We start from the raw sequence: 14369 nt of genomic DNA on the forward strand, positions 1-14369 counted from the left end.
CACTGCACCACCAGGGAAGCCCAGTATCACCCATCTTTGAAGTGTTCTGCTTAGGAGGAAGAAGACACTCATGGGTAGAAAGTGGAAGGAGGGACTCCTGGGGATGAACTCCTTAATGTCTTTCATATTAGAAGCTGGCTCATTTTAAAAAGACTTGAAGGGCTTCCCTGGTGGCGCAGTGAGAGGCCTGTGTACCGCAAAAAAAAAAAAAAAAAAAAAAAAAAGACTTGAAGATACAAGTGCACATAGAATAAATTGTTCCCTATCTTTACAGTCATGGGGAAGAAGTAGGAGCGACCGTAGGAGACCTGCTCACTGTTGGAATGGGGAACTTCCAAATCTTTGGATTGCTTCTGAACCCCAGCTTCTGTAGTTTTATGAGGAAGAAACCATAGCTCACATTTCTTGAACCTGTCTGCCTGCTTAGTTGAATCCTTAGTAAAAATGTGAAATCACATATACTTTTTATATGTTTAACATTTCTTACGTTATTGAGGTAGAATTTATATTAAAAAACTCCATATATTTAAAGAGTACAATTTTGTGTGTTTTGACTTTCTTATACATCCTTAAAACCATTTCTACAATCAATATGATCTATCACCCTCAAAAGTTTTCTTATGTCCCTTTGCAACTGCCTTCCCTCCACCCTCATTTCCAGGCAACCACTGATCTGTTTTATGTCTATGAGCATAACTTTAAAAAATTAGTCTACTGAATATTAAACAGGGAACCTGTCCCCTCATTCATCAGTGAGAAAGTTCTGTCCTTTTAAATACAGTATACCATAGACAAGTCTGAAAGAAAAATTCATGGGAGAAGACATCGATTTATTATCTTATATTTTACCTATTCACTGTATTTATTGAACATCTGTAAAGTTCTGGGCAGCCTAGTACCAACTGGACCTTTAGATCAGTTCTCAGTGTGGTTTCTGAAGTAGTAGCATCAGCATCACCTAGGAACTTGTTAGAAATCCCATCCCACACCTATGTATCAGAAACTCTGGAGATGGAACCCAGCCATCTGTTTTGACAGTCCCTCCAGGTGATTCTGATGTGCATTAAAGTTTGAGAACCAGAATTTAAAATTATTGTGCCTCCTTTGCCAATTTAAAGAGCAAACTCTAGAAATCTCTATATCTCAAAATTAAAGAAAATCTCTGCTTTAAAACAAGAACTTAAAAAAAAAAACCCAAGAACTTGTCATTCAGAGTAAGAACATTTGAGCAATAAAAGTTTGATAAACACCAGTACAAGTTCTTTTTGCTATTTTAAAAATTTTATGATGAGGAATTTTTAAAAATATATGAAAGAGATAATACTATAATAAGTCTCCACGTATCCTTCACCCAACTTCAAAGATTATCAACTTTTGACCAGTCTTATTTCATCTGCACCCCATCCACTTCTCTCCTCCCTGTACCACGATGTCATTTCATCTGTGTAAATATGACAGCATATATCTCTAAAAGATAAGAGCTATTTTAAAAAAACTTAACCATAGTACCATATCACACCTGAACAATTAACAGTAATTCCTTAATATCAAACTATCTGGCTAGTGTTCAGTTTTCTTATTTTGTCACATATAATTGCATTTGGTTGGTTCAAATAAGAATCCAAACAAGGCTCAAATATTGCATTTAGGTGATTGTCTCTTCAGTGTCTTTTAACCTATAGGTTCCCTCTCCACCCTCCTTTTTTTTCCCCCTTTCAATTTGTTTGCTTTGGAAACTGGATCTTTTATCCTGTACTGTTTCTGTACTCTGGATTTTTGCTGTTTATATCCATGTGTTATCATATAGCATGTTCCTCTACCCCATCTAGTTTCTATTACTGTAGTTAGATTTGAGGTTAGATCAGATCTGAGTCTGTTTTTTGGCAGGAATACTTCATTTGGTGTTTTATGCTTTTATCAGAAGTCTATAGTATCTGGTTGTCTCTCTTTTAATAATGTTAAGATTGATCAATATATGTAGATATTGTTGACCCTACCCAGTGGTATGCTGGTAAATATTTAACAACCAGCTTGGGGCAGGTTTGAAGGGAGGACCCTGATTTGTAGCGTCTCCCTGATTTATACCAATTTCCATAGTATAAATATTCCTCCTGTAGCTGGTTTTAAGCTACTGACACATCAGCTGGTCTGCAAAATTCCTGAATATGTAGCAGTTGGCCCTTGTGGGTCAGTCAAGCCAGTACCGGCACACTGCAGGCTTATCCTCCATTCAGCTTTTCAGTACTCAACCAGCTTTTCACTGAGGGATTAGCACTTACTGATAATCTCAGTCTAGATCCATTATTTCATCAGAGTTATAAAATGGTGATATTCAAATTACCACTCCTAATTATAGGAGTATTAATTAGAATAGTTCCACAAAGAAAAAACTTGCCTCATCTATGTGGTACCAAGATACAGAGTTCATACAGGAAAGGCAAGAAAAGTCTTCATTCTTCCTCCACCTTTCCTGTTCTAAACCAGTTTTCAAAGTAATGGGTTACTTCTCTAGCTTCTGCCAAAGGTAACTAAATGAGTCTTCTAGTATCATTATTAATTCATAGTTAAAAAATATATATATATTTGGTATGTTTCAATCCATTGCATTTATTCTTTTTGGTGCTCAATTGTTTGACTAGTGGGAGCCTCTCCAAGTTGGCCACTAAGTCCTTTGATACAATCCCTGTAGTCCTTGTTAGTTTTCTTGCTTTCTGGTAGATGTTTCAAGTTCTTTTGCATTTCTTACTCAAGAACTGGAATCACCTATTTCTCTAAAGAGCACTGGTTTCTTGTAGTGATAAGTTTTATTTTGAGACCAAAATCTGGGCACTAGCCCAGCTAGCTCATTGTTGTTGAGTTCATTATTATTTTTAGGCCTTTTCAGTAAACAGAGGGAAATACAGATTTCTTTTTTTTAAAAGAGAGAATACATTGTAATACATGCTGATATTTCCAGTTTAAATCTAGAATTACAGGGTTTAAAAGAAGTTTTATTTAAAGTGCTTATAGGAAGAATCAAAAGTAAATGAAAAAAATATTGCTTATTCTGAGATAACTGACAAAAGTTATTGGAAACTTAATCTTGGAACATTGTACGTATTTGTACATGAGGGTTGCTTCTCTGCTGTGCTTATAACTAGGACTCTGCTGGAAGAAGTAAGAGTGTTCACCACATATTTTCTGCTCGAGAGGACATTCACCTCAGGTTTGATCCTCTGGCATCATTTATTCTCCTTACTGACCATTGTATTGTGGTGAGTAAATTCAACTAAGTGTTATGTGTGTTTTTAATGTGGTAGGTCCAAAGTCATAAATAATATAATAATCATGTGATGAGAAAGTGGAACCTTATAAAATTAAAAGTTTAGTTGCTTGTCTAGAAGAATACAGTGATTTTGAAGTGGAGGCATGGACATATAATACCTGTTTTGGGACCTAGTTCTACCTAGTGCCATAAAACAAGGATAACTAAGGGAATTATAGGGACTGTGCTAAATTGGATTGGGATCTTTCAAAAATAATATTTCTTCCTACATAAATAATACATGCTTAATATAGAAAACTTGGAAAATTTAGAAATAAAGTACAATCAGCCCCACATCATTCTTTTATCACACTAGCCATTATAGTCATTGTATTTCTCATTATGATACTCTCTATTTTTCTCTTATTTACATTAAGATATGAGTTTTTAATATAAAATGGTAATATACTTTTCATTCTCCTTTTTCTGTCTGATTTTTTCCACTGAGGAATTTGACTGTTTTCTCACATCACATTTATTTTACAAATGATGCTTATTGGCTGCATTATATTGTCATAGATACATCTTAATTTATTTTACTCTTTCCCTTTTGTTGGACATTTGTTTCCAATTTTTCCTTCTACTATAAAAATACTGCTTATAACTAAGTTTTTGCACATACTAGTTTTTTTTCTTAAACTTTTTATTTTATATTGGAGTATAGTTGACAATGTTGTGATAGTTTCAGGTATGCAGCAAAGTGATTCAGTTATACATATGCATGTATCTATCCTTTTTCAAATTCTTTTCCCATTTAGGTTGTTACATAATATTGAGCAGAGTTCCCTGTGCTGTATAGTAGAGGTCCTTGTTGGTTATCCATTTTATTTCTTTTAATATTTATTTATTTAATTTATTATGGTTTAATTTATTATGGTTGCAGTGGGTCTTAGTTGTAGCAGGTGGCCTCCTTAGTTGTGGCTCGTTGGCTCCTTAGTTGTGGCCTGTGAACTCTTAGTTGCAGCATTGCATGTGGGATCTAGTTCCCTGACCAAGGATTGAACCCTGGCCCCCTGCATTGGGAGCGTGGAGTCTTAACCACTGCGCCACCAGGGAAGTCCCTGGTTATCCATTTAAAATATAACAGTGTGTACATGTCAATCGCAAACTCCCTAACTTTCCCTTCCCCCCACCCTTCGCCCCTGGTTTGTTTTCTAAGTCTGTGAGTCGTACATATTAGTTTTTTTGGAAATTTCTGGAAATGAATTGTTGGATCAAAGAGTGGACACATTATTCTATATACTTCATTTATTTATTATATAATTACCCAAAATTTTAAGTTATTTATTATATTCATTGTTTTTGGTCTGTCCCCCCTCATTAAAATATAAGCCCCATGAGGGCAGAGATCTTTGTCTTTTTGATATGCTTAACACAAGTAGGCCCTCAAATAAATATTTCTTGAATGAATAAATGGGTTTTTTTTTTTAAATATACATTGTCAAACTGTCTTTCAGAGAAGCTCTGGCAATTTACACTTTATTTTCCTCAGATCTCCCTATCCTGGGCATTGACATAAAATACGCTACAATGTTCAGAAGAAAATTTAAACCCCCTTTAATTTCATCTTCCAGAGATAACCTTAGTATATATCCTCACGTACTTAAAATGTGAATTCCTTATTATTTTAATTTACTTTTGTTACTTGTGTGATTGAACTTTAAAAAAACATGACTAATGGGCATTTGCATCTCATTTTTACAAGTCTTTTTGTGTCATTTATTTTTCTTTTGGGAATTTTTAATGGTCACCTAGATCAGGCTTTGGAAACTTTGGTGTACTTATGAATCACCTGGGAATGTTAATAAGAGGCAGATTCTGATTAGTAGGGCTGAGATGGGGCCTGAGATTCTGCATTCCCAACAGGCTGAAGGTGATTCCAAAGATGATCTGGGACCCATACTTTGAGAAACAAGAACCTAGATAAAATGTCTCTTTACTGTGAATTAATCTCCAAGTGAGTGACTTCTTGATAGAGAAAGCATAATGAAATGCAGTCTCTGTTCACTCAGCCTGGAGTGTACTGTGTACTGTTGTGTTTTTTTCACTCCTATACAACTTTAAATAAAACAGTACAAATTATACTTATCCTAGTACAATGAAAGTAGACTAGTTTAATTTGATCACTTTATATAACTGTATGAAATCACTTAGTTTCAACATTGGTCCAGGTATCATATCCAAACCTTGCAAGAATAATGCTGAGGCAACTTACAATTATCTTTTTTGGTGGGTCAGATGTTCAATTCTCTTTGACTGTATATTTTTCTCATTTAGTCATTTCTGCTAATGATGTCATTTCCATTTTTGTTAATTAGGCCATTTAAAAAAACTGAAGCTGTATCCATGTATGTATGTCACGTGAATATCTATTTCTCTGCAGGCCCGGGTCCTTTTTGTGATGATTGTGCTGATCCAGCTCATCATTCTCATTACTTTTCGTTATCGAGCATATCCAGAGCATAAAGGTTAGTCACCATGGTTCCTTAATCTTAGAAGACTTTACTTTAGTGTATCCCATAATGTCCTCACTATTACCAAGTGATAAATATCAATGCAAATTATCTTTGCCTGAGCTCTGTGAGGTGCATCCTTCAAGCTACCATGCTCACCTCAAACCCTCTTTTCCATACCATTTTCTCCAGCCATTCTAGGTCACAATGAGCGCTTGCTTCTCTGAATCCCAACAGTCCTTCCTGAGGATTAATTCCGTATTTAACTAGCCAATGACCTTTTACATTACCACTTCAAATGTATATACATTTTCTCTTCAATCAGACTGTAATTTCCTCAATATAGGAGCTCTTGTTTTCTACTTCTTTTCTCTTTTCCACGGCACCCAGTTTGTGCATTACAGACAATAAATACTTGTTGAATTAAATGTTCATTATCCCTTCTTGGCTTGGATGAAGTCCCTGGGATCAGGAACTGATTGTGGGGGAAGTGAGCACTGTAGTAAAGGTTAAACAGTAAAATGATGAACTGAATAGGTAGTATACATATCCTACTGAATGTTTGTCTGCTTATATATATATTTTTAAATTCTATGAAAAATTTCAAGAAGCATTATTGCACACATATATTTTCTTGCCCACAGTATAAATAAATAAATATTTGAGGGAGGCCCCAGCTTCATGTGGGAATACCAGTATTTTTGTATAGTTGTTTAAAATTTACAACATATTTTTACCTACATTATCTCACTTAATCCTTACAACAATCCTGTGAGGTAGGTATTATTGTCCCCATTTTAAAGATTAGAAGACTAAGGACTGCAGGGGTTATGTAGGCTGTCCAATGTCTCATAGCTAATAAGAGACTGACCCCAGGTTAGTTTTTTTCTTTAAACAACACTTATCAACTTTGACTACACCTTAGAATCTCCTGGGGAACTTTTTAACATGTCAGTGTCTACACAGCACCCTCAGTGTTTACATAGAATCTCTGGGGGTAGGACCTAAGCATCAGTATTTTTTAAAGCACCCCAGATGATTCCAATGTGCAGTCAGGGCTGAGAAGCACGGCTCTGTCTAAAGCAGTATTTTCAGTCCTGCTGCCTAGAATCACCTGGGTTGCTGTCCCAGCTCCCCTCTTCCCCAGGCCAATTAAGTCAGAATCTCTGGAGGGTGAGACCTGGGCATGAGTATTTACTAAAAGTTCCCTCAGGTTATTCTAATGTGTAGCCAAAGTAGAGAATCATTGCTTAAAGTTTAAAGCATAGCTGCCTCTAAGGCTAAAAATGATGTATTTATAATAAATAATAATTACTATAGGTGGATATGTAGATTAATACTTTGAGAAGTACCAGACTAGAACAAGAAAGAAGCTGAGAGATGAATGAGTAGCAAGTATGAAACACACAAAGTGAGAAAGGCCATGCATTATCAGGCTTTGTCTGAAATTAACTGTCAGGCTGAACAGTGTTATGAGTATAAAATGAATATGCTGGCCTATTAGGGAAGACGTGCTATTTAACTTACATCAGGCTGTCTTTCACTGGAGCCAGTCCTTTAAACCTTTAAATAGTTCACCTCTAGCATTGCTCAGTGTGTACTGAGCTTGCCATCATAGTCTTCTGCTAACCAGTGTATGATCGGCTGCAGATGAGTGAAATGGCTGGCTGGGGTTGAGGAACTGTGATGCTTTAGTCTGTGGCTGCAGAAGGAAGCCCTTATGCTTGGGCTTTCTGGCACTGTATTGTGTGTGTGTGTTTGCCGCACCACACAGCTTGTGGGATCTTAGTTTTCTGACCAGGGAATGAACCTGGGCCCTCGTCAGTGATAGTGCAGAGTCCTAACCACTGGACCACCAGGGAATTCCCTTTAAGAGATGCTAATTTGGAGTTTTGCGGATCCCTTTCAGTTGGAGTAAGAGGATAGCTGTGAGTTAAGAGCTGTATCATATATGGGAAAGGAATATTTGGACAGATACTCATAGTTAAGATTAAATTTTTTTTTTTTTTTTTTTTGCGTTACACGGGCCTCTCGCTGTTGTGGCCTCTCCCGTTGCGGAGCCCAGGCTCCGGATGCGCAGGCTCAGCGGTCATGGCTCACGGGCGCAGCCGCTCCGCAGCATGTGGGATCTTCCCGGACTGGGGCACGAACCTGTGTCCCCTGCATCGGCAGGCGGACTCTCAACCACTGTGCCACCAGGGAAGCCCAAGATTATATTTTGATATTTGTTTGATATGCCTTTGATATATATAGTATATATAGTACTATATATATAGTTTTTAGAAAATTTTATTGGAGTATAGTTGATTTACAATATTGTGTTAGTTTCAGGTGTACAGCAAAGTGATTCAGTTATACATATATGTATATTCATTCTTTCTCAGATTCTTTTCTCATATAGGTTTTACAGAATATTGAATAGAGTTCCCTGTGCTATACAGTAGGCCCTTGTTGGTTATCTATCTTATATATAGTAGTGTGTGTATGTTAATCCCAAGCTCCTGATTTATCCCTCACACCCACGTTTCCCCTTTGGTAACCATAAATTTGTTTTCAACATCTGTAAGTCTGTTTCTGTTTTGTAAATAAGTTCATTTTTTAAAAATTAGATTGCACATATGAGTGATATCATATGATATTTGTCTTTTTCTGTCTGAATTACTTCACTTAGTATGATAATCTCTAGGTCCATCCATGTTGCTGCAAACGGTATTATTTCGTTCTTTTATGGCTGAGTAATATTCCATTATATATGTACCACATCTTTATCCATTCCTCTGTCAGTGGATGTTTAGGTTGCTTCTATGTCTTGGCTATTGTGAATGGTGCTGCAATGAACATTGTGGTGGCCTTTGATATATTTTGATGAAACTTTTGGAAGTTTGTACATTTGGATACTAAATCTCATGGAAAACAGGGATTTGATCATCCTTTGAGCACAGAGTATATGTGTGTTTGTGTGTGTGTGTCACAGCTACACCATTGCTTTGCCTTCCTACCCTCAGTAATTCTAAGTGAGTTGGTTTATCAGAATTCCTGCCAACTTCTGAATTTAAAGTGGTGTCATCCATATAACAAATGATTTGCTGAAAATGTAGTAGATGCCCATGGAAGTCTTCTAGAAAATATTATAAAAAACTTGAACTTTGCATGTGTTCACTGGATTTTTCAAATTTATTCTGTTTAGGACCTCCAGGATTTGTAAATTTGACCTCATTTTCCCTTCATGTCTTGAGCAAAATAAGCATCTTCTACTATTCTATGTTGCTGCTGACACTCTATACAGTGCTGGGTAAGTCAATTAGGAAACCTGAGATTGTGGAGAATTCTGCCAAAGAATATACTGAGAATTTTAACAGTAGTCATTTAGGTTCTTGAGAGCATAATGACTGGCACACCACTCTTTCATAAGTCATTTCCTGTGACATGATCTTGGGAAATAAAGTTCTTTCCTAACTTAAAGGACATTTAGTCAACACCAAGTTAACTTAAGGGTGCTGAGAGGACCATGACAATTAGTATTTGGGTAGAAACCTAATAGAAGATAGAAGTTCAGCTTCAATGCCATCTCCTCAGAGCAGCCTTCTTTGACCACCTTAAAGCTTTATCCTCTATTTCACCATACTTTTTATTTCCTTCATTACTTTATCAGAATTTATGATTATCTTCTGTATATATCATCTCTCCCCTCATTAGAATATCCATTGATGTCCTGTCTATCTTGTTCCCCTCTATGCCCAGCATTAAGCACAATACCTAGTATGTAGTTGAGTGACTATTTACTACCGTGTGACTCCTAAAAACTCAGCTCAAAAAAGAGAGAAACTAAAAAAAAAAAAAAAAAAAAAAAAGAGAGAAACTGAGATGAGCAGTGAGTTCAGGCATTTGAGCTCTTCTCTTATATTAATTATTATACCCAATACTGACAAAATCACTTAGTCACTTACGGAAGCAGAAAGCACTGTGAGTCTCTTTTTAAAGCTTTTTACTAATGTTCCTTACTAAGAGTCATTTAGGAGTAGATTAGACTATTTGTTGCTTAGTCTATGTTTTCTACTTTTAGTCCATCTTTGGACTTTTCTCTCCTCATTAGTAACTCCCACCAGAGAACAGAAAGTAGTTAAAGAAATAATATGACCCTTTACAATTCTGTATAACAAGCTATGCCAGATTCCCCTTTTGAGGTTGGTTTTCTTGTTAGAAGATAGGTTGAAGCTGTTTTACACACTAGTCTTCCACTAGGAGGCAAAGCAGGTGATTTGGTTCCCGGCTGTAAAGGAAAACATTAGAAGGGGAGAAGTTGTTTCATTTTTAAAGGTTGAAACTTAAAGGGGAAACACTTTTTAAAACTAATATGTATCTAATGGAGTATATATAATATATATCTGAGAAAATTACCTATGGCTTTTTAAAGTTGAACTCTACTCTTTTTTTTTTTAAATATTTATTCGTTTATTTATTTGGCTGCACCGGGTCTTAGTTGCAGCACATGGGATCTTCATTGTGGCATGTGGGATCTTTTAGTTGTGGCATGCAGGATCTAGTTCCCCGACCAGGGATTGAACCCGGGTCCCCTGCGTTGGGAGCATGGAGTCTTAACCACTGGACCACCAGGGAAGTCCCAGTTGAAATCTACCCTTACCAGCAAATGATGGTATTACATTTTGAGAAGGGAAATCCGACTGTCCCTTAATCACTCTTGACAATATAGTAGTTCTAGAAGCCTGAACATTGAGAAGGGGCAGTAAATAATAATACGGGGTAGAGAAAAGTCATTCTGGCATTGCAGATGAAAAATTAAAATAAAGAAGTGAGTTAAACTTTGTACATGTTAACCCTGAGTATGTAGTTGATGTACAAAGTAATGACTGTGGGTCAGCCAGAAAAGGTTAAAATACATTCATTAATATTTATAAGAAAGAAGTGTGTTTTAGAATGATTAAAGTGGTTGAAGTCTTATTGCGTAAAGGAGTAAATCTCAGTTATCTGGAGAATTAACTGTGGTATCTATGGAGTACCTTTTTGCTTCTTAAAGGAAATGTTAATGCTTTATATTGAGGTTACTACTGTAATAGAATCTTCTAAAATTTGTGAATGTACTCCTCTATCTGTTTCTGGAATCTATTCCAGGTATAGCACGTACTCAGGCAATTTTATAATCTAGAGAAATATGGAGCAAAGGAGCAAATAATTGGTTAGCTAGGATATTGAGTGCAACACAGAGATTAGCAAAGAAGAAAAGCTATACAAATAAATGCTTATAGATGACTAGTCTCATATTTTTTCATTATTTCTGTAAATGCATGTCATGATGTATGTAATCAGTCATAGTTATTTAACTTCCTTTCTTGTTCATTGCCTCTTTCAGGACCATGGTTTGTTGGTGAAATCACTAAAGGCAAATTGGGTTGCTGCTTTTCCTTTGGGATCTTTGTTGATGGACATTTCCTACAAGGCAGTGTAACATTTATAGTTGGAATTCTCCAGGTAGGAAGTCAGAAACGCGATTTAAGAACATCTTGGCCTTGTTGGGCTAATTGCATAATAGTTATGAATTAAATCCCAAATCCCAAATTTATCACCATAGATCATGTTTTCTAATTTACTGGCAGGGCAGTCTTTAGTATCTGGTGTTTTGTTTGCTTTTAGAGTGCTTCCTAAGCTCTTTCTTCCACCACTCTTGTAAACATCTAAAATACATTTTCGGCAGGAAGTTTTATAAGAGGTGAAAGAGCTTTTTGTTTTTGTTTTTTGTTTCACTGTGCTTTTTCATCGATAAACAGTGAAAGAAGAGACTTATGGTAGAATAAATGAGACTTCTGGGTAAAACAAAATTGGTTTTGATAATGAAGAAGGACATTGTTTCAGAGGGAGGAAAAGAAAAATAGACACACAAGAAAAGTGGGTCAGTTACCCAGCTTTCTAGTGATGTCCTAGCAATACACTTGTTTATGAAACACTGATATGTTAGGTTTACATTTGGATTGAGATTCAAATGTAAACAAACACAAATAAAAAACCCAGACCTATAGCAAATTTCTATAAATGGGTTTGAAAACTATTTACCTAACAATTTTTCTCTTGTACTCATCTGATGGGGCTAGTGGATCAAAATCTGAGGTGATGATCTAGAGTTGTATAAGAGATCCAAAAACATTGTTTGAAATGAGTTCATAGCCTCATAAGAGGGTGGTAAAACATGATCAGCGGGATTAGAGACAGACAAGTAGGGAAGATCTTTGCCTAGTGAACGCTGACCACAGACCAGAATATTCGCTGTTTAGCAGCATTTTATATGTGACTAGATCTGGGTCTAGTTCAGTTTTCTGTTATGTAGATGGAGGCTGTCTCTCAGGAGCACTCTTATTCCAAGTAAAACCTGACCCTTACCAAAAGGTGGGCTTATAGTCATATTTTAATAAATAGTACACTAAGAATGGATTTTATGTATCATCTAGGCCCATGGCCCCTAAATCTATAATATCTCTGACCTAGACCTCTTCTCTGCACCTCAGGTGCCTATATATCCAACTGCCATTTTGCATCTTCCTTAGATATCTAACAGGAATCTCAACTTAATATACCTCTAACAGGACCTTTAATTTCTATCCCTGAACCTGTTCCTCCCCCAGTTCTTTCCAATTTCAATAAATTATCCAGGATGTATCTTCTCCAGGGTGTTCTTCAATTTTTCTCCTTCCCTCATACTTTATATCTAGTTATCAGCAAGTAGTACTGTATTTGATCTACCTCCAATACATGTGCTGAATCCACCACTATTACTGTTACCACCACCCTTGTCTAAATAATAATTATTTCTTGCCTGGGCTACTGCAGTAACCCCCTAACAGGTTTCCCACTACTGCTCTTGCCTCCCTATTGTCAGTTTGCCACAGAGCATGCACTGTAGTCCTTTTAAAATCTTAATCAGCTCACTCATTTCTCAGCTTAAAACCCTTTAAGCAAATCAGCGACGTGATCTGGGTCATGCTGACTGCCCCAGTTTCCACCTGGCTTATCATGTTCCAGCTAACCTCTCCCACCTCTGGGCTTTTCATTTGTTTCTTCTGCCTGGAATGCACTTCCTTCCACTGACTCATTTCTGTCCTTCAGGCCTCAGAGGGCCCATCTCCCAGTTACCTCCTGTGACCCAGTTATTTTCTTCATTGAATTCATCACAATCTGTAATTATCTTCCCCCTCCTTTTTTTTTTTCTTTTTGGTTTCTCTTCTCTCTACTAGAATGTAAGCTCTATGATGCATCTTTTCCAACTTGGTCACCCATGTGTGTATCCCTTGTCTAGAGCCTTGCACAGTACCTGCCACATAATGGGTGTTCAATAATTATTTGGTGAATGAGTGACTCATATAGTAGTTAAACTTGGATTATAACTTAAATCTTTTAATTTGTATTCCAGTATTCATTATGCCACTTCACATAAAAATGCAGGGAGAAGAAAAGATACTGATACCCAAGTCCCCCCCACTCTGCCAAAAATAAAAAACAAAAAACAGAGTACTGTATATATGTGTGTGTGTCTGTACACCCACATATTCAGTTCATTTCTACCTTAAACATTATTTGAGGGCTTCAACATAAATGAAATGACACTTGCCTTTAAGATGAACAAAAGGATACAGGAAAATAACTAACTACAAGTCAACTATTGTGAGTGTTATAAGCAAGTGTGATTGAAGCATAAAGAATCAGTTAACCCCCAAGAGGGAAAGCAACATATTTTTAAGAGCCACCAATAATATGTTAGTGAGACCTGACCCTTCCAGGGCTTGCTAATAAGCTAATGGTCCTGTTCGCTCTTTCCAGCTGGTGTTTTTTAACATCCCCTTGATGGTTTACCTGTGTTGGAGCTTGCTACAGCGGTGCTTTGGTCACAGCTTCAGGTCTCATCTCCATCAAGGAAAATACTTGAAAATTGTACCTGTTCACCTACTTATGTTACTACTGTACATCTGGCAGATTTATTCCTGCTACTTTCTTCATATGACATATGGTACTCTAGCTTTATTATTCTCCCCTTTGCGGACCTGGTTGACACTGGTGACGCCTGTTCTCATTCGTTGTGTGTGGACACTGAACTCTGCCAAGCTTGGAACCTTCATAGTGCAGTTAAAAAGCCACCTGAGCTCCTGAAGGCCATGTCTCATCATCCACCTATGTCGCCCAGGCCTCTGCCCCAGCAGCAGGCGGAAGGCCAATATTGGTGGGCAAGCCTTGGACGTTCCTTGGACGCCTGGGAGTTGAGGGGATTACCCACTACTGATACCTGCAGAATGGACTGCAGAAAATTCTCTAAATAATGCCATGATTCCTTCCTTCCCCAAGAAGGCAAAGGGTTGATTTGTGAAGAGAAAGCCCTAATCTAGGAGATCCACAGGTCAGGGGCTGGTGGGTATGGGAGTATCTGCGGCCCACCCAGTGTGTTTTTTACGTTACCTCATGTAAAGTACCTAGCACAGTGTCTGGAACTCAGCAGCCTATAAGGGCGCCACTTTAGGGGCAGGGAACCAGTGCAAATTTGGGCCTGACCCTGACTACCCTTGATTAGTTCCGAGTCCTCTTTTCCGGCAGGGTTATGGGCTGTCTGCTTCCTC

The 14369-nt window shown here is 37.2% G+C and overlaps 1 protein-coding gene across 4 annotated transcripts in view; it reads left to right on the forward strand.

Annotated features, from left to right (window-relative positions):
• TMEM62 (transmembrane protein 62) overlaps positions 1–14152 on the forward strand; it is a 32964-nt gene extending 18812 nt beyond the window's left edge. For 2 of the 4 annotated variants that reach the window (XM_065871572.1, XM_065871574.1), the window contains 4 exons: positions 3141–3254; positions 5688–5772; positions 11126–11244; positions 13582–13908. In XM_065871572.1, the coding sequence (XP_065727644.1) occupies positions 3141–3254; positions 5688–5772; positions 11126–11244; positions 13582–13908 (645 nt within the window). Of the gene's footprint in view, positions 1–3140; positions 3255–5687; positions 5773–8944; positions 9050–11125; positions 11245–13581 lie in introns of all 4 variants that reach the window. The other 2 variants (XM_065871571.1, XM_065871573.1) reach the window with 2 other exon arrangements.
• The last annotated feature ends 217 nt before the right edge of the window (positions 14153–14369 follow it).

This window comes from Phocoena phocoena, chromosome 2 (genome assembly GCF_963924675.1).
Source record: "Phocoena phocoena chromosome 2, mPhoPho1.1, whole genome shotgun sequence".
Lineage (NCBI taxonomy): Eukaryota > Metazoa > Chordata > Mammalia > Artiodactyla > Phocoenidae > Phocoena > Phocoena phocoena.